At 38.2% G+C, this 21,098-nt stretch overlaps 2 protein-coding genes across 4 annotated transcripts; both read right to left on the reverse strand.

Annotated features, from left to right (window-relative positions):
• Nucleotides 1–4,170: 4,170 nt before the first annotated feature.
• Nucleotides 4,171–5,865, reverse strand: LOC143304041 (omega-amidase NIT2-like). 3 transcript variants are annotated; one of them, XM_076626351.1, is made up of 3 exons: nucleotides 4,987–5,528; nucleotides 4,389–4,594; nucleotides 4,171–4,304 (listed from the first exon to the last, which is right to left on the reverse strand). In XM_076626351.1, the coding sequence occupies exons 1-2, from the start codon at nucleotides 5,068–5,070 to the stop codon at nucleotides 4,409–4,411; spliced, it is 270 nt and encodes an 89-aa protein (XP_076482466.1). In that variant the 5' UTR covers nucleotides 5,071–5,528; the 3' UTR covers nucleotides 4,171–4,304; nucleotides 4,389–4,408. The 3 variants fall into 3 exon arrangements, with proteins under 3 accessions (XP_076482466.1, XP_076482464.1, XP_076482465.1); XM_076626349.1 differs by having other exon boundaries at nucleotides 4,206–4,330; nucleotides 4,987–5,865; XM_076626350.1 differs by having other exon boundaries at nucleotides 4,233–4,317; nucleotides 4,987–5,864.
• A 4,162-nt stretch (nucleotides 5,866–10,027) lies between these two features.
• LOC117160356 (uncharacterized) lies at nucleotides 10,028–11,419 on the reverse strand. The gene has a single exon (XM_033341052.2). It carries the CDS (start codon nucleotides 11,417–11,419, stop codon nucleotides 10,028–10,030), a length of 1,392 nt encoding a protein of 463 aa, XP_033196943.1.
• Between the last annotated feature and the right edge of the window lie 9,679 nt (nucleotides 11,420–21,098).

Here is a 21,098-nt window from a genome sequence, read left to right on the forward strand (position 1 = left end):
CCAACTTGACAGAACATACAATCGCACTCAAGACAGACAAACCTATAAACATCAAATCTTATAGACCGCCCGAATGTCATAAAAAGGAAATCGAGACTCAAATCAACGACATGTTAGACAAACAAATCATAGAACCATCGGACAGTCCATATAACGCACCAATTTGGGTAGTTCCAAAAAAATTAGATGCATCAGGCAAACAAAAATGGAGAATCGTTATAGATTTTAGAAAATTAAACGAGCAAACAGACCAAGACGCGTATCCTTTACCAAATTCGGACGAAATACTCGAGCACTTAGGCAAAGCTAAATTTTTCTCGGCCCTAGACCTCTTGTCAGGATTTCACCAGATACCTATGGAGCAAAATTCCAAAAAATATACTGCATTCTCAACCCCACAAGGTCACTTCCACTATAATCGCATGCCCTTCGGCCTTAAAAACGCACCGGCGACGTTTCAACGTATGATGGATACCGCGCTACGGGGGTTAATAGGAAATAACTGTTTCGTATACCTGGATGACATTATAATATTCGGGAGCACCATCCAAGAACATAACCGAAATCTAGCCATTATACTAGACAGACTACAAAATTTAGGATTAAAAATACAACCGGACAAATGCGAATTTTTGAAACCGGAATTAGAATACTTAGGACACGTAGTAACAAAGGAAGGAGTAAAGCCTAATCCCAAAAAGATTCAAGCCGTGAAAGACTTTAAAACACCAAAGACCGCGACCCACATAAAGTCATTCTTAGGACTCGTTGGATACTATAGAAAATTTATATGTAATTTTTCTAAAATCGCAAAACCATTGACAGATCTCACAAAAAAGGACACTCCATTCTACTGGACCGATAGACAACAACTTGCATTTGACACACTAAAACAAAAACTCTGCGAAGCCCCTGTACTACAATATCCAGACTTTGACAAAACATTCACATTAACAACAGACGCAAGTAACGAAGGGTTAGGAGCAATACTCTCCCAAGACGGATATCCATGCTGTTATATATCCCGAACTTTGAACCCTCCTGAAAAGAATTATTCCACAACCGAGAAAGAGTTATTAGCAATAGTATGGTCAATCAAAAGACTAAGACAATACCTACTTGGTAGAAAATTTAAAATTCAAAGCGATCATCAAGCCTTGAAATGGTTAAAGAATGTTAAAGATCCCTCATCGAGACTCGTGCGATGGCGTTTGAGACTCGAGGAGTACGATTATGAAATCGAATACAAAAAAGGAAAAGAAAATACAGCCGCAGACGCTCTATCCCGATTGTATCCTATCACTAATGAAGAAATCCAACCCAATGTAGAAAACCCGGACTATTATGACGAGAATATAGACTGGAAAATCAATATCACCCCAGCTCCGATAACTTAAAAACCTAACAGACCACACTTTAAACAAATTACAAAGACCGAACTGGGAGACTTTAACGAACAGCATTGGTTGCGTCAATTAACCAAACACTTTATTAAACACCGAACCGGACGCTTACAAATAGGAATAAACGACAATAGCTTCAGCACGTTAGAAAAGGTAAATATTCAACTCATGCTAAGGTTTCTAACAACTAGATTCCCTCAAATTAAATTAATATTTGGACAAGATCCGCCAGTAGACTACGATAACGAACAAAAACAAACGATACTACGCGAAAATCATAACGAATTAGTAGGACACTTAGGTATACACCGCACCGTGAAACGAATACAAGAGCACCATCACTGGACAAACCTAGAACAAGACGTTACAGAATTCATACAAAACTGCGAAACCTGCCAACGAGAAAAGCTAAATCGTATCAGGGCCAAGGAACAACCTATGATAACTGACACACCGCTTAATCCTAATGACAAAATCGCAATGGACATATTCGGACCTCTCACCAAAACCAAACGGGGCAATCAGTTTATCCTGTCTATCCAAGATCAATTAACCAAATATCTCATCCTCATACCCTTAAAAGACCAAACAGACAACTCAATCATTAACGAACTTTTGGATCACTATGTGTACATATTTTCCGCACCAAAAAGTATTCTGACGGACATGGGACGAAATTTCGTATGTAAATTGATGGACACATTTGAAAGGGCTTTCAAAATCCGACACATAAAAACCACTTCTTTCCATCCACAATCTAACGGATCCCTTGAACGAACGCATGCCGTAGTAAAGGACCTTATTCGAACTTGTACGACCGACCGACAGAACGACTGGGATGAAAACTTAAAATTAATATGCATGGGATATAATACTTCAGTACACGAGACGACCGGACATACCCCATTCGAACTAACATTTGGACGACAAGCTAACATGCCATCCTCAATATCAACCACTCCTAGCCTAACCAGAGAACAATTGTTTAACCTCTGGAAAAATCGACACAACGCCTATATAGCTAAAGCAAGACGAGTTACCGAATCTAACAAAAAGCGATACCAGAGGGATCAAATGCGAAAAATTATTAAAACACAGACGATATTCCGAGTAAAAGATAAAGTATGGGTACATAACGATCACAAAACTAACAAGCTAGACCACGAATGGCTAGGACCTGCAGAAATCCTCTCATCCAATCCACCCACCTATCTTATCGAATATTCCAACGGTCACACGCAAAGAATCCACGGTAACAGGCTAAAACCCTACCTTTCAGGAAGAAGACCATAATATGGATCATCATAACACTCGAGTACATTAGAAGCGATCTAGAAGTAAAACCATTGAATTACGCCAACATATTCCTGGAACACATTGACAATTGCTATCTGTACAACGAACAAATAGATATCACCCTTATAGTAGGCCTTAACGATCCAATTGACCAAGTTAATAGATTACAACGCGTAATAGATTTAATAGACCGTCAATGTAAACCACCTTGCGCTTACATACCAGAAATAAGCAGCCTAAAATTTAAGTACAGAAATCTTCAAAACCTGACTCGGCAACTCAAATTATTATTGCGTTATAAAAGCAAACGCGGATTGCTCAATGTCATAGGCTCAGTATCCAAAACTTTATTCGGAACTCTCGACGAAAACGATTTAGAACTCATTAACAAGAACATCGATACATTATTTGATTCCAACAATAAAATAAAAACAATTCTTAGTAACCAAACCGCACTCATCAAACGCGTGCTAGACAATACCAAAACAAATCAACTTGAAAACTTAGCCAACGATATACACAAGATTGAAAACCACAATGAAAAAAACGAAATATTAGTCTCCCTATTAATTCAAACCGAATCTACCATATCAGAACTCCATATAAACATCGACGAAATTTTTAACACTGTTATGTTAGGGAAACAAGGAATCATAAACCCACAAGTTATAGAACCCGAACAATTCTTAAAAACACTTGACCAAATAACGAGACAAAACTTTATGACTAACCATATCGAACCTTCAGTTCAAAACTTTCAACTAATTCTAGATCTAAGCAAACTAAAGGTATGGATAAGAGATAACAAACTTATATATACAATAACTGTGCCGCTTTTGGAAAACAATGAATGGAAAATAACTAAAATTTACCCGATACCTTCCAAACAAAACTCTGTATTCATTGCGCCTGTAATAGAAACTGATTTGATACTAACCGACTCAGAACAACACACCTTTGTCGATAGTCACTACTTAAACAAATATTGTAAACGAACGGCAATCATCCACATTTGTAAAAGAACTCAACCGAGTCACAATAGAATCAATTCACCTGAATGCAGATCGGAATTAATTAATAATCGACAGACAGTCAAAACTTGCCCGACTGCTGTCTTCAAGCTGGAAGAATTGACGTTCGTACCTTTGCAAACGGAAAATCATTATATTATTATTCCTGCGAAAAATGTACAAATGTAAACTTTTCGAATGTCTACGCCTATCACTTCCTAAAAATGTACGTATCAAAATACTCTGCCCTACCGCTCGCGTAAACAGGATCGATCAAACATCAACGGTACCAAGGACGATCACCTTCCAAAATATCACCGAAGACGAAGATGAGGGGATCATTCAACTTAGAAGCCCCACCAGAGCCTTACGCTTTAGCGGAGCAAAGCGAAACTAAGGAGGGGGGAATGTCACGGTGGTCGTGAGAACGCAGCGAAAGGATGATTATATCTCACATACCTTGGCCAGCAAAATAGCGACTAAACAGTAATAGAAACCCTATGTGACCGGCATCCAGCGATAACCCCTCCACAGGAACCAAGTCCTTGATATAAAAAGGTACCTCTCAAGTCAGTACTGGACATTCTTTTCTGTGCTGTTTGACCATTCTGTATCGTTACTCTGTCAGTGTTTAATAAATTTTCTAATAACAATCAAAATTGAAGTACGAATCTCTCACCTTGCTTGCGGAACGTGAAATTACCCCGAATCGACGTAACAGTTCCGATAAATGCGTGCCATTTCCTCGAATCTAATATCATAGCAAATGCCAATACCTATTTTGCAGCCCTTCACATCGAACGTCGTTAGGGAGTTACCAGGACTGAGTGAATCACTCTCTCGAAAAGTAATCTTATTAGGAATGTCGATGTCGAATAGATGTACCTAATAACATAAAAATGTAGTCGCTAATTCTATTGCTGCAACTTTTGTAATTTAATATCAAAGTTACCAACTCCTAAACTTTAATTATTTTTTATTTAATAACTGACAGCGTTTTTATCACTTTCTTTTATTAAAAAATCTTATCATTTAATAATGTTTAAAAAGGAGAAAAAATAAGTATTTTCGTATGTGAAAAATTTATACAACAACAAACACATTACAACAAAAATGGGCGTTTCCCGTATCATAACGTATTTTATAAACCGTAAATTATAGAATTGGTTATAGTATACGTATGTACATATGTATATTCCTAAATTATTCCCAGATAGAGTCACTTTCTTCACCCCAATATTTTCAAATTCAAAGCCATAAAGGAATATATTACTTACCTTTCGGTGTTTTGCTATCAAAGTTCCATCGGGACCCCAAATAGTACAGGTATTGTACAATTTATCGCCCTCTATTTCAGGCATCGTACCACCAACTACATAGATGTTGTTTTCTTTAGCTGCGTTCGATGAAGCAACGCTCGTTTCACCATCAGGAATACTCTCGGCGTATTTTGGAAAGTACTCTGCATTGCAATATTTCAATTAATGAAAAATAACTGTCTTTTGTTCCAACCATAAATTAAATTGAAATGTTTGTCAGTTTTTTATTTTCTAAATTATCAAAATAACTAAGTTTTATATTTCGACTTAATTAAATATGCAATTACTTAGCGAATAGTATATATAATAAATTGTTTCTACAGGTTCAAAATGAAAAATGAATATTTAGAAATATTTAATTACGACAATGCTATTTGTGTTAGCATCAGTGGCTTGTTACTCAACGACTTTGCTAGTACTTTTTGAAACATAAAGTTAGTTTTCAATTAACACTTATACTAGAGGCGGAATTATAAATGCAAAATAATTGATAATACTAATTTATAAGTACCTAATTATTAGTATGTTAAAAAATATATTTATACAATAATCACGATAATCATGAAAATGGGGAAATCCTATATTCTCGAATCAATTCACAATTTATTTTGTATATTAATTAGATTCCGCGCTCATCAGTACGTACTCACTGGCGACATCGAGAAAATGTATCGGCAATTCCTCGTACGACCAGGGGATCGGAAATATCAAAGGATATTATGGCGCAGCGCGAGTGGAGAAACAGAAACATATGAGCTTAACACCGTAATACTCTTATCATAGAAATAGAAGCAGTCCTCAATTCCCGCCCGCTAACTCCTATCTCCACCGATCCAAATGATCTCCTAGCCCTCACTCCCGGACATATCCTCATTGGCGATTCATTAATGTGCTTACGTGATCGAGATTTCAGAGACATTCCATCGAACCGACTCTCCAAATGGCAGCATATCCAACAGCTTAAACAACATTTTTGGAACCGCTGGCATAAGGAGTATTTGAACGAGCTAACCAACCGCAATAAATGGAGCAAGGGTGGACACAGCATCCAAAAGGGCACAATCGTCATCCTCAGAGAGGACAACGTTCCCTCTGTCACGTAAAATAACAAAATAAAAAAGGAATTTGAGGTAAAAAATAAAAAAAGAAAACTTTATTTTTTTTTCTAACATCAATACACTTTACAATCTACTTCCGAACTCTAGGCGTGACTTTCTAAGACTGACTCTTATGATTTTACTTTCGATCGGATCCGATTACTTTCTTTTGTCATCCCTCAACATCCCCACCGTCCATGCATTTGCTAGGCGTCCGCGATCGTTGCCACGTGCTCTTTCTTCTAGAACCTTCGGTGGAAGGACCGTTGGGATGTTGATGGTTCATTAGGCACTTCAGCGATATACATTGTCGCCGAGTGCCGCCACATCTTTATCTCTATCGTCAGTCCGTCGGATTTGAAGTATGCCGGTCGTGACATACCACCCTCGTTAGATTGATCTTGGTCCTCTAAGATCGTAGTAGAATGGAGTTATTTAAATGTAGATCAAAGGATATGTTTACGCTTTTTTTTTCAGGGATCGCTATGAATTGATTTTCTGCATGTGATGGTACAAAAGTTATTTCGTTAATCTTAAATATAGCAATTTTACAATATTTGTTAGTGTTCGAGAAGCTAATAATTTCAGAGGCGTAATGATGTTGTAGTTTTCGATCGTGAATTGGTTGGGTTTGTTTACAAAGCGTAATTCCTATCCCGTGAATTTAAGGCAACTAATTAAGGGTATTGTTACTAGTGCTAGGGTCAGCATTATCCTGAAAAAAGTACGCTTTCAATCGGTTACCATGTATCTTTTTCTTAGCATTGTCGATAGAAATAATGTAATAAGGAGTTTTCACATCGTTAATCCTGTAGGGTCCTAACCATTCAATGTCCAACTTATCTCTTTTATGGTCGTTGTGAATTAAAACAAAGTCTCCTTTCCTAAACACAGTCTGAGTTTTAACAATCTTTCTTTCTTGGTCTCGCTTGTATCGTTGCTCTGAATAAGTGTTTTGTGAGCTGTTTCCCAATATTTATTCAACTGTTTTTGCCAAAGTGAGTACATATCATCATAGGTAAGTGTGGGAAATTTGGATGTTGCGGAAGGTAAGTTAGCTTTTCGCCCAAAGGTCAATTCAAAGGGAGAGAATCCTGTTCCTTCATGTTTCGCGGTGTTGTACCCTAAACAAATGAAATTAAGTACTTCATCCCATTCTTTGTCATTGTCGTGTAATGCAGTACGAATTAAATCTTTAACTGAGGCATGCGTTCTTTCGAGGGATCCGTTACTTTGTGGGTGAAATGAAGTTGTTTTGATGTGTTTGATTTTAAAAGCTTCTTCAAATTTCGTCATTAAATCACTAACAAAATTTTGTCCCTGATCTGTTAGGATCGTTTTTGGTGCCGAAAATATGTAAATATAGTGTTCAATGAGCGCGTTAATTATGGATTCAGTTCGTTGCGTTTTAAGGGGAACTAGTATCAGATATTTCGTAAGTTCATCGTGTATTGAAAGTATGTATTGGTTTCCGCGTTTGGTTTTCGTCATCGGTCCTATGATGTCCATAGCGATTTTGTCGTTAGGGTTAAGTGGCGTGTCTGAGATTTGTGGGGATTCTTTGGGTCTGATACGTGTTAGTTTCTCCTTTTGACATGTGTCGCATGTTTTCACAAAGTTTTCTACTCTTTCTAAAAGTCCGGAAATTTTGAATTTATCCTTGATCCGTTGATACGTTTTCTGTATCCCTAAATGTCCTACGGTGTCGTTATGGTTTTCCTTTATTGCTTATATTATTTCGTTTTCGTCTAGTTTTAAGATGGGATTAGGTGCATAAGTAATTTTCTTGTACGTGTCGTTAAAATATATTAGCATGAGTTTAATCTGTGTTTTCTCTAATTCAGTGAAATCGTTATTTCCTATGCCGATTTTTGTTGTATCTTTAAGAATTTTGTAAAGTCTTCTGATCCAAAGTGTCTCGTCGTATTCTCCTAAGTCGTTTCGAGTTAATTGGTAAAATGTTTGGTCATTTGGTTTAATTTCTAAGAGTTTCGGATTCTCGTTGTTGTCTTTCCATGCGTTGAATGAATTAGTGTGATCAATTACTAGGTCGAGGTTAACTACTTCGTCGCGAGTTACTGCGTGAACTCTAGATAAAGCGTCTGCAGCTGTGTTATCTTTACCCTTTGTATATTCGATTTCATAGTCATATTCTTCGAGTCTAAGTCTCCAACGAATCAGTCTGCTAGAAGGGTCTTTGCAATTGTGTAGCCACTTAAGAGCTTGGTGGTCGGTTCGAATAATGAAGCGTCATCCTAACAAATATTGTCTTAATCTTTTCACGGCCCATACGATGGCTAAGAGTTCCTTTTCTGTCGTGGTATAGTTTCGTTCGGGTGGATTCAGTGTTCTTGAAATGTAACAACAAGGATGACCGTCTTGCGACAGTATTGCTCCTAGTCCTTCGTTACTTGCGTCGGTAGTTAAGGTAAAGGTTTTGTTAAAGTCTGGATAAGCTAATATTGGGAAATTACAGAGTTTGTCTTTTAAAGTATCAAAGCTAATCTGGTGTTTGTCAGTCCAATGGAATGGTGTGTCCATTTTTGTTAAGTCTGTAAGGCTTTTCGCGATTTTGGAAAAGTTTCGAATAAATTTGCGGTAATAACCTGCTAAACCTAAGAATGATTTCACGTCCGTGGCATTGCGAGGTAATCGAAAGTTTTTTACAGCGTCTAATTTCTTGGGGTTTGGTTTGACTCCTTCGGATGAAACTACATGGCCTAAGTATTCTAATTCCGGTTTTACGAATTCACATTTGTCCGGTTGCAATTTAAGTCCTAATTCTCTGAGTCTCTGAAATACTATCGTGAGGTTTTCGTTATGTTCTTGAATCGTTTTTCCGAATATCACTATGTCATCCAAATAAACAAAGCAGTATTTTCCTACAAGTCCAGCTAAGGCTCTGTCCATTAATCTTTGAAAGGTAGCGGGTGCGTTTTTAAGTCCGAATGGCATTCGATTGAAATGAAAATGCCCTTGCGGTGTCGAAAAAGCGGTATATTTTTTAGATTTCTCGCTCATTGGAATTTGATGGAATCCTGAGGATAAATCAAGCGCCGAAAAGAATTTTGCGTTTCCTAGTTGTGTTAAAATGTCGTCTATATCAGGTAAAGGGTAAGCGTCTTGTTCTGTGAGTTCATTTAGTTTCCTGAAATCGATAACTATCCTCCATTTCTGTTTTCCTGAGGCGTCTAATTTTTTCGGAACTACCCATACCGGAGAGTTATAAGGGGATTCGGATTCTTCTATAATATTTTTCTTCAACATGTCTCCTATTTGTCGCGAAATCTCGTCACGGTGACATTCCGGTGGTCTATACGATCGTGTGTTAATAATTTTGTCTTTGGTTAACGAAATTGTGTGCTGAGTTAAATTAGTACAGGGTAAAAGATCGGTTTCTAAATTAAAGATGTCAATATAATGGAAGATAATCTTTTCGATGGATTCACGGATTGGTTTTTCAATGTGATCTGTTCTCACTAGGCTTTTTAGTTTTGATACGTTGGAAAAGTCATGAGAATTTTGAATATTGCTAGAAATTTCAACGTTTTGCTTACCAGTGTTGATAAAACATACTTTAGTTGGTTTGCCTTCCAAATAGATTGTTTGAACTCTGTTTTCTCCAGGAGTCAAATGTATTGGTTTCTGAAATAAAATGGTTTTGTCGTTTAATCGGATTTTGTCATTGGATATTGAATAGTTATACTTCTCTAAATATGGTAGCCCAATGATTCCGTCTTCGATAATAGGGAAATTGTTCGGTACTATGTGAAAAATGTGATCTTGTCCAAAAATTCGTTTCGTTACGTATTCGTTAGTTTCGTATTTGTCTCGTCCCATAGAAAATTTTTGTTTAGGCCCTATTTGTATCGCGTTGACAGTTTTGTTACGTTTCACCAGGTTTATCCCTGCTCCTGTGTCGACCAGAAATACTCGCTCTTCGGTTCGGGTTGACAAAGGTATTGCGAGTAGTCTTCCCGTGACGATGTTGACTCGTATGTCTCGTACGGTGCGTCCATCTCCTGGTTCGATGTTGTTTCTTGTATTTCGTCCCATTCCTGGACTGCCTGAATCCTTGCGGGTGGTCGATCGCGCTGACTCGGTGGTAGAAAATTTTGACACTTGTTGGCAATGTGTCCCAGCTTTCCGCACTTGAAGCACTTCATCTGCGCGCGTTCAGCAGGTGATCTATTTTCTACTTGGTCAAATGTAGCAGGTTTCTGAGCTACTGGCGTGTTAGGCGATCTTGATGGTACATTAGATCGTCTTACCTGCATATGCTGGTTGTCGGGGCGATTACTAACCGAAGGTAAGCGATTACATGACCAATTAGGTTGTCGTTCTTCTCGCAAGTAGCGTTCTACATCGGCTGCCTTTTTTTCAGCTTCCGGAAGATTCAAGGGTTCACTGCTTAATAGTATTCGCCCTATGTCGCGTCTGAGTCCCTTTAGGTACACACGAACAGTCTTCTTCGTGATTTCTTCAGTCATAATTTTGCGTGTTAGTGGTTGTGGGTACTCATTGGTTACTGCGTACAGCAAACGGTTGAGTATTCTTCTAAACCGAATATTAAAACTTTGCACTGATTCCTCGCGTCCCTGTCTCAACTCTCGTAATTGTTCTTGGTACTCATCCGAAGTCACTTGTGCTGCTAAGTTATTTCTCAGTGCGTCGTACAGATCACTGTAACACTCAATAGGAATATTGCGAATACTTTGGGCTGCTTTCCCCACGATTTTTTCCACTTTTATTGCTTTCAGCAATAGATCTTGCTCCATACAGCGATCCTTCATACTTCTCACTTCTTTGATGAAGTCTTCAACTCCTACATCATCATCTCCGTTGAGCGTTGGGATGTAGCGTATTGCATCCTTAGCTCGTAGAGTGGGAGGAGCGGCCGGAAAATAGCCTCTTTCTTCCACCTCGGGTTGTTCGATGTCGAGGTGGACAGGTGGGGTGTCTGGAGCTGCTAACCCTGACAGTTTGCGTGCTTTTGCCATATTCACGGTGCGATTGATTGCTGTCGACGCACTTTCATTGTCTTCGGTGATAATGGAAGCAAATTCATCGGTCGCAGGGGATCCGAACCCAGTCCGTAGCGCTGCGACGGTTTTCCCGAGATTCTCGATTTCTGCTGCCCTGTGTCTATTCTCTTCGTCATTTTGCATAGACAAACGTAACATTTCCTCTCGTAAAAGGGCAATGTTCTTGTTCTGTTTTTGAATACTGTCCCATATTGCTCGCAACATTGGGTCAGTTGAGGTTGAAGTTTGAGATTCGTTTGCCTTAGACATTATTGCGCTGATTTATAATTTTCAGACGAAGACGAGTCTTGGCTACTGAAGCTAAATTTTCTTTCACGGTAACGTACAAAGGAATTCAGTTTACCTTTTATTGTTACTTCACTTGGTTCGTGATAGTTACTTTGTTGTTGCGGATGACCGTAGTCCCAAATAATTCGATCTTCTGTAGATGATGAATGTCTTTTGGTTTCCGAACAAATACTTTTCACTATCCTGGCAGGATCGCCAAAATGTCACGTAAAATAACAAAATAAAAAAGGAATTTGAGGTAAAAAATAAAAAAAGAAAACTTTATTTTTTTTCTAACATCAATACACTTTACAATCTACTTCCGAACTCTAGGCGTGACTTTCTAAGACTGACTCTTATGATTTTACTTTCGATCGGATCCGATTACTTTCTTTTGTCATCCCTCAACATCCCCACCGTCCATGCATTTGCTAGGCGTCCGCGATCGTTGCCACGTGCTCTTTCTTCTAAAACCTTCGGTGGATGGACCGTTGGGATGTTGATGGTTCATTGGTTCATTGATCATTCATGGTCAGTCCGTCGGATTTGAAGTATGTCGGTCGTGACAGGCGCATAGTTGTCGCCAAGCAGCGAGCCCTAGAAACGTCGATTTTTGTCCATAACGTTTTCGACACAAGAAGAGCCATACGTGATCATAGGCGCGAGCGGAGGCGTGAACCGAGCATAATGGGGGTCGTCTTCCAAACAAGATAAAGAAATGATCGAAAGGCAATCAGTCCCTTCTGACGAGTCAAGCGTTAGACATCGAGAGCTCTGACGAGCAAAATCAAAATCATATAGTTTAACGAATTCATTAAGAGATATCGTAAAGTCGAGTCAACTTTGTGTAATTTATTCATCATATTATTGTTAAATATATTACTTTATGTTCATCTGTTAATACAGTGTTACTTCATTGAACCACCTCTGCTATCTTAATCGAAACAGGGGAACGACTATTTCGCGGCGTCGATTAACAGAATCGTAGCGAGAATTTACGCCTCTCGCTAACGCGTTTTCCTAGCGATTGCGTCTCTCCACGAAAGGTCGTAATAGTATAAAAAAGAACATAGTCGGACTACATGCCGTTGAATAGGGGGGGGGGAGGCAGAATTATAAAAAAACGAGGAAAAGATAGAAGAAGAGAAGGAGAAAAGGGAATGAACATGCGAAAGTGTGGAAAAATACCTGGAGGAATGTAAAGACTGGACCTGCAAGGGAAGAACAGTAGAGGAAACGTGGACTGAAATCAAAAAGAAGATAAACGAAGCAATGCCAAAGAAGAAAGTGAAGATGAGGAAATGGGGTATGGGAGAGAAAGCGTGGTACAACAAGGAGTGGAAAGAAAGGGAAAGAGAGATGAGAAGGGAGATGACAATGTTTATGAAAGGAAAATGCAGCAGAGAAGCGCTCATAGAGGGAAAAGAGAAAAGAAAAGAAAAGAAGCAAAAGAAAGCAACGGGGGAAAACGGGTTAGAAAATGAGGTAAGAAAGTATGCACCGAAGGAAGTGGGGGTGGCGTTATGGGAGTTACGGGGGGGCTAAGGTTAATTCGTACAAAAAAGGCATGTTTCTGTGAATTTTTTGTGACGACACCAGTTAGAATCTCTTTATTAAAACCAATAATACACTAAAGTATGACATTCGAAGTATATTGTATAAAACTTTCACGGACGTGTCTCGGAAAAAAGTAGAATTGCGGTGCCTCTCGTAACTTGGTGCTGTATCATCTGAAATCAAAAAATTAAAGTTCATTCGTTAGGAAACAGTTTTCTCCAGGTAACGCTGGGAGGATTTTTCGAAATTTTAATTTTTCACTTTTTTGGAACACTTTGAAGGGAAAAAGCGATTTTTTGCGAAAAAATCGGATAATTTGTTATTGTAAAATAAAAATAACTAACAAATTTGAAAAAACTCTCCAGCGTTACCTCGTAAATTATGTACAGAAATAGTGTTCAAAGGGGCACCGGGATCTGGGGGGTAAGATTAGGTATTATATAGAGAGCGAAACATCTGCCAGGTATCAATAGCACGTTCGGGTCGGGTAGGTATTAAAATCCGACATGTATGAAAATACTCGTAACTTTGTCAATTTTGCTCCAATCGACTTGAAATTTTGATACAATATTCTTAAGATATTATGCATTCAATTAAAAAAATACAAAAAAATTTAATACCTTACCCCCCCCCCCTTAAGGAGAATATGGAAATAGGGAGGGGATACCAGAAGATTGGAAAAAAGGAGTACTACATCCAATATGTAAGAAGGGGGACAAGAGAGTAGCGAAGAGCTACAGAGGAGTAACGCTAATGGATACAGCATACAAGATCTATGCAGAGATACTGGACGAACGACTGAAAGCAGAGATTGAAAACAAACTGGAAGATTCGGATTCAGAAAAGGAAGAGGAGTGACCGATGCGGTTTTTCTGATAAACCACATCATATACAAGCAGCTAGGTAAAGAAAGAGGGAAATTATATGCCTGCTTTGCGGACTTCAGAGCGGCGTTCAACAGACTAAACAGAGAGAAACTGGCGGAGAAAATGAGGAAAATGGGGATTAGCGAAAAACTAACCCGAAGGATTAAAGCGATATACGAAGAAACAAGGAATGTAGTGAGAGTCAAGAACCGCGACACAAGGGAATTTTGGACTGCGAGGGGAGTCAAACAAGACTGGAAGAAAAACTAAGGAAAGGACAAGCTGGGCGCATAGTGGTAGGAGAAAGAAAGGTATGGTCACTAACATATGCAGACGATATTGTGTCGATGGCAGATAGAGAAGAGGAGCTAAAAGATATGCTAAAGAGATTCAAACAATTTTTAAAGAAAGCCGAATTAGAACTGAGCACGGAAAAGACCAAGATAGTAGTTTTCGAAAAAAGAAGGAATAAAAGGAGACAAAGAAAATGGAAATGGGGAGAGCAAGAATTAGAAGAAGTGGACGAGATAACATACCTAGGGTACATGCTAGAGAAAAACGGCAGTGATGAGAAACACATACAAGACAGGAAAAAGAGAGGAACAATAGCAACGAAGAAAACATGGAGCGTGGGAGAAAGAATATTCAAACAGGACTACGAGAGTAGAATGAAGATGTTTGGAGCAGAGGTATGGGGCTGGGATATGGAAGAAAGACTGAATAGAACACAAAGAAGATATATAAAACGGATATTAGGTATGACAGCACCAAATTATATATCGATAGAAGAATGCAAGCTAATAGAAATCAAAGAAAAAGCATTAAAAAGAGCAGCAAGGTATGAAGATAAAGCCCTAGAATGAAAAAGGAACTAAAAAGGAGTAAAGGAGTGTATAAAGGAAAGAGAGAGAAATTGGGGAAATGGCCAAGAAGGAAAAGGAGCAAGAAAGAGAAAGAAGGGACTAAAAGAGGTGAGAAATGGAGGGACACAGATAGAAGCAAGAGAGGAGCAAACAAGGATGACAGTAGACCAAATTATAGAAGAAAGAAGTAAGAGAGAAGCAGACACTACAGAAATATCGCCAAAGAAAAATTACCAAACTACTTAGAAGGGAGGATGAAGTGGAAGGACGGAAGAATATTGGCAAGTTTCAGATGTGGAAAAGAGACCAAAGCAAGGGAATACTGGAAAGAAGAGGGAGAAAAAAGATGCAGACTATGTAGAAGGAAAGAAGACCTGAGACATGTAATAGAAGAATGTGAAATAACGGGAGGATCGAAGGACATAGGGAAAACACTAAATGAGACTGGAAAATGTTCAACAGAACTAAAAGCAATAATAGAGAAGAGAAGGGAAAAAGGCAGGAAGGATGCACAGCAAAGAGGCTAAAGTCCAAAGTTGCAATAGTTTTTAGTCATTAGTTGCTAATTTGAAGTTTCTAGTTTTAGTTTTTAGAGATAGAATAATTAAGGGAGTGAAATAGAATAGAGCGGATAAGAGGGGAGGTAGATATATAAGAAGCGAAATAGATATAAGAGATGTAAAACCGAAAGTTCGTCCAAAGCCGAAAGGCACGGACTAAGCAATAATAATAATAAAATAATAATAATTTATATAAGAAAAATTTAATGTGAATTAAATTTAATGTAAATTAAATTATTATTATATAAATTATATAAATTACCTTACGGTTGATATCGTACGTGATAAGGATCGCGAAAGAGTATCTAATTTGGTATAGTCCTTACCACAAAAAGTATTTCAACCTGAAAAAGTTGTGTAATTCATTTTCGTTGATCCGAGGTCTTATTCAAAAGATATTATTTCTTAAAACTATTGCCTATTATTTAGTAACAATTGTGTCACTATTACTGCAAACTTTTCAATTTTACATAACATAACGCAAGAAAAAAAACAGAAAGGAACAATGAGTAATTTACTTATATATTATTTATACAGAATTTGTATAAATCTCTAAACATTTATACAACTTTATTTTTTACACTAATATTATTATATTCTGCTCTATATTCTGCTGCTATATTCTGCTATCTATATGCTCAAACTTTTTATTTATTTTTGCAATATATTTATTGTAAAATTATGAAATACATTTATTAGGACAGGGCCGCAATTACATATACTTATTTTCATTAGATTGATTTAAGTCAAATTAGTTATGCATAGTATATGTGGATATGCATATTAAAGGTTGGCTGTTCTATTAGCCGTTCAGAAGTCACAGTAATCCATTTCGCAAATTAAGTGACGATGTTGCAAACACTGTTTTTTAATTCACATTAGAATCGATTATCATTTATGTCATCTTTCTGCAATACATGAATTTTTGTTGGAATACAACGATATTAATCGCATACAGATGAAGTGATCGATCGAACGGATTCTTCCCTTTGAGGTGGTATGTCGTGATAGGGTCGGAAGGAAAACTCAGATTTATTCAACGATAAATGTTTATTCACTGTAATGTCAATGAGTACACTTGACGCAGGACTCGCGATTATATTCGGTTCGCGGATGCGCGGTTACAAGTTAGAGCTCGGATAGCTATGATTCGAGATGCGCTACGAGTGCGGACAATGATTGCGCGAGATGTCGAGAGCTTGGGTAATTATTCGGCTCGAACCGCGTAAGTGTAACGATCGTTGTGTGTTGACTCGCTGTAATAGACTGTCTTTTTTTGTCGCGATGCTGCTGCGGAGGAAGACTGCGTTGGGATGTGTCTAAGGATGCGAAGGCGTCGGATTCGTTGAGAAAAGATTTGGTTCGGAAAGTGAGGGAAATGTACTTTAATGTTTATTGGCTAATTCGTGTTGGTCGTTGGAAAATTATGCTAGCTGCCCTTGAGAGGGTGTTGCTAGCTGGAAGCATCGTACGTGAGAGATAGCAGATTTCTCGTGTGTCCCCGTGGTAGGTGGTCGACTTCGAGACTGATAAACAAAGACTGTTTGTCTCTTTGGAGGACCTTAGCTAAAATAAATCCTAAGATTTATAGCGGTCCTTAGGCTAGCTGGAAATATTCGGTACGAATGTATCGACATCTGGCAATCATCTTGTCCGCAGGTATAGGGTCTTTGTGTCGTGCGTCACGCGACGTAAACTGTTGGGAAGTTTGCTGTCAAGTGCCGCCACACTTTCGTTGCCCAGCGATATCCCCACTAGCGTGCGTTCGTGAGATGTACGGCGGCGGCTAGCGCGTGCATGCTCTTTCGAGAATTCGGCGGAAGAAGCGTAAGGATATGGATTGAACATTGGGCACGTCGAGAAGCTACTAGAAGGTTCCGTGGCACATGTGACGCCACACAGGCATCTACACAGGTCACACTCATTACTGCATAGAGAGTGGGATTCGAAACCTTTTCAAGGGCCATGGATCACTAAGCCAGTCAGTCCGAGAATAACTAGCCAACTGTCTACATCCCACAACACACTTATATTTCCTGTAATAATTGTTTAACAAATATCACATAATATTATTTCAACACAAACATTGTGTCTTCCACAGATTATTAATCTTAATTCCGAGATTAAATTCTAACAATTTTGTTTTCTGTAAATGGTAAATCCTAATGGTAAATCGTACTTGATTATGAGATCACATATGAATTTTTGCACCTACTAAACACTTCAAAAATGTCCATTATTATAATATTAAATATATTCTTGATTGCTTGCACAATTCCATAGATTTATCTGGATTTAAAAGACATTTTTCAAATGTAGCCAATAAATAACTTAAAAATAAAAAATTAATTAAAATAATCTCTGGATGTGTTCTTCAGTTACGTGCAAGTTATACGAATGTGATGACCAATGACATATTATTGAGCGTGTCAATAACAGTGCGATAAAGAAGAAAAACGTGTAATAAGAGACCCAGAGAAAAATTATATCATGTTTTTAACATGTACTTATACCAATATGTTATCATCTTTTAGAATAGTAAAGCAATAGTAGAAGCACGTGCTGCACAATGTATTTGCTGATGATGTAACATGAAATGATCTCAAGCTTTGATTACGCGCGTGAATTATAAAACGTGACTCTGTCTACATGCTAAAATACGTAGAACACGTTTCTGTACGGGCTGTTCAGCTTGTCCTTTACAAGACGATCGAAATGCTCTCTTAGACCACTGTAATTAGATCGCCCAATGCTACTTTGCTGCTGAACGAAGTCATGATTTAAAACAATTTAATCAGCGTTATGATATCTAGTGCCCAATAACCTATATGTCGGGTTTACATTAGAATTAGGGTTAGGGGCGTGAAACGAATCTTCGTTTGGGTTACACGTTGTCGTTATGCAATAGAGAAGACATTGGCTAGTGCAAATACGATTACCATAGAACCGGACAAGTAACCGTGGTAGTTAGGTACTCGAGGAACTAATGACAATGATCCTAGGTTCAATAACGAATTCGCGGTCGACGGGATGATAGATGAACGTACTCACAAAATCTAAGTCGGACGCGTAATATTCACTGGTCGTAAAGGGTTACTCCTTTCATCAATGAGATCGCGAGCGAGAATGCCTTTCCCGTCCCGATGATACCACAGAGGAAAACTATAATGGGGTGTGTCTAAGGATACGAGATCATCGGATTCGTCGAGAAAAGCCTTCGTTCAGAAAGTAAGGGAAATTGGCGTTGCTGCTAATTGGTCAATCTCCATATCGGTGGTTAGAAAAAGATGCTAGCCGCCCTCGAGGGAAAGTTGCTAGTGGGAGACGCCGCTCGTTGAAAAATATGTCTCCCCTATCTTCCCGTAGTTGGGACAAAGACTGTTTGTCTGTTTGAAGGACTTTAGTTAACTAAACCTTAAGATTTATAACGGGCCCTCGGGCTAGCCGAACATGTACTGCGGAGACGCATCGACATCTGGCAATCATCTTACTCGAAGAATAGGGTCTGCGTGTTGCGAGCCACGGGACAGAAACCGTTGGAATGTTTACTGTCTCGTGTCGCCACGAATATTTCTTTTAAGGAGAGCTATAGAATTACTCCATACCTTTGCTAGGCAAAGCGTTCATCCCGTGACCGCGGCTACGTTCGGCGACTGACTGTCGCCTCGAGCCCAAGCTCACTATCACAACTCTCGAACAATTACAATCGGGTTGAATAACTACAATTGTTCAATTACAGCTATAGTAGACTCTAGGTTACAATGTTGCGGGATTATCCAAAATTCCAAAGGCTCCGGTGTTCTTTCATCTCCGACATATATATATGTCGGGTTAACATTAGAATTTAAGGCGCGTAACGATTCTTCGTTTGAATTAGTTCGTCATCGTTTTACAAAACAGAGATTATATTTACGCGTATATACAAGATTTTACAAAATATTATGAATATTGAGTTTAATGAATAATAAGATTAACAAACAATAAGTTTAACTAATGATTAGATTAAAGAATAATAAGTTTAACGAATAATAAGATTAACGAATAATATGTTGTACGAATAATAAGTTTAATGAATAATGAGATTAACGAATAATAGGTTTTACGAATAATGAATTTAATAAACGCTATTAACAATGTTCTTGGGTTCAAACGAATCCACGGTCAACGGGATAACTCTTTACTATGCGTAGAACAATTTTAGACACAAAAATACGATTGCTGAGACGCTCGGTAAACTGCTCGATGTATCTCTTTCCAAGGCGATCACACAAATGATAATCTGATCAAAATCTTTCTCGCTGTACGACTGCATTTGTTTGTTATATGCTTGCTGGAGGCATCGAGAAGGTTCCAATCGCCGTTGCTAGGCAGTTTCTGCCAAGAGTTTGTTATATACTCTTTGGAAGGATCGAGAAAGATCCAAACGCCGTTGCTAGGCAGTTTCTGTCTGGAGTTTGATGCCTAATACAACGTGTGTCCCATTATATCGACATCTCCAAAGTACAATTCTATGTGATTTCTAGGGAGAACAATACAACCGATCCACACCTTCGTCAGGCAAAACGTTTATTCCGTGACCGTGGCTACGTTCGGCAACCAATTGTCACCTCGAACCCACTTTCGCTATCACAAATATCGAACAATTACAATCAGATTGAATGACAACAATTACTTAATTACAGCTATGATAAAATCTAGGCTAAAGCATTAGAAGACTTTCCCAAAATTGCAAAGGGAAGGATCCGGTTTTCCTTTCATCTCCGACATATTTATGTCGGAGTGTCATCGGGTGTTGTGGGCGGCCGAGGTATCTTCTCGGGAATTAGCCATGGATGCAGTACGACACGGGTGCGATTTATTACGATAAGGTGGTTATGACAATCAGTGCGGTTACTCACGGCAATTAGGTACTCCCGACGCAAATGACGATGGCTCCAGATTTGTTAACGAATCCACGGTACACTTTAATGTATAGTTTTTGATATAAAAGTAGAATGATTTTGTAAATTATCATCATTGAGGTTTTGCAATGTTATACATCTGTTTGACGTTTGCGGATCTTCTAATCACTTGATATTGGTTTTCACGTTAATTAGTCTTATTTTCGTACGTGAATTCTCCAAATCTACTTTTGTTCCTCTTTTCCTTTTTAATGTGGGTAGCTTCCATTGTACATTGATAGCTTTTTCATTTCTGTTTGGCACCTAATAAAGAATTAAACGTGTGTGGCAAAACGAGTTTTTTCCTAAAAAATGTCAAAGTTATTGAAATTTTTCTGAATAATATTTCTGAATTTGATAAATTTACAAATTTATATCTCCTCTTATCACTAACGCTCCAAGTGTGCCTCTCAAGCACCACCGATGTGCGATGCGGTGCGGTACTGTTTTTAAAATCTGACATTTTTTTTCTTTTATTTATTTATTAAAATTACAATCAATTCTCGCGTTGAGAATTTTCAGTAATTTTTCTGGCGCGGCGCAGTTACATGGCTGATTATTTATAATAAGTTAATACTTATTATAGATAGGTATAATTTATAAGTAAGTATTATAAATAAGTGAATATTACTTAATTTAGATAACTAATTAAATCTAGCGTTTAGGTCTAGCGGGTAGTGCCTCTTCAGCCTGCGAATCTGGTCCTGAGCCTGCTGTTGTGGAAGTAAACTCTAATCCTTTTTCCTTTCATGGATATGATAAATATATTATATTTTGTAATAAATGACGGTTTCAAAATTATATTTCATGAATAAACGATACTTCAATAGAAATTCAAGAGTCTTCAAATGTGATTTTATCCGAAGCAATGTAAT

The sequence above is a fragment of the Bombus vancouverensis genome, chromosome 18, assembly GCF_051014615.1.
Source record: "Bombus vancouverensis nearcticus chromosome 18, iyBomVanc1_principal, whole genome shotgun sequence".
Taxonomy (NCBI): Eukaryota; Metazoa; Arthropoda; class Insecta; order Hymenoptera; family Apidae; genus Bombus; species Bombus vancouverensis.

Excerpts from the sequence above, each read along its gene's own strand:
- LOC143304041 (XM_076626351.1), bottom strand. The coding sequence starts at position 5,070 with ATGCCTGAAATAGAGGGCGATAAATTGTACAATACCTGTACTATTTGG. Across the intron at positions 4,595-4,986 it reads TGATAGCAAAACACCGAAAG|GTACATCTATTCGACATCGA; the intron begins GTAAGTAATATA and ends TTATGTTATTAG.
- LOC117160356 (XM_033341052.2), bottom strand. The coding sequence starts at position 11,419 with ATGTCTAAGGCAAACGAATCTCAAACTTCAACCTCAACTGACCCAATG.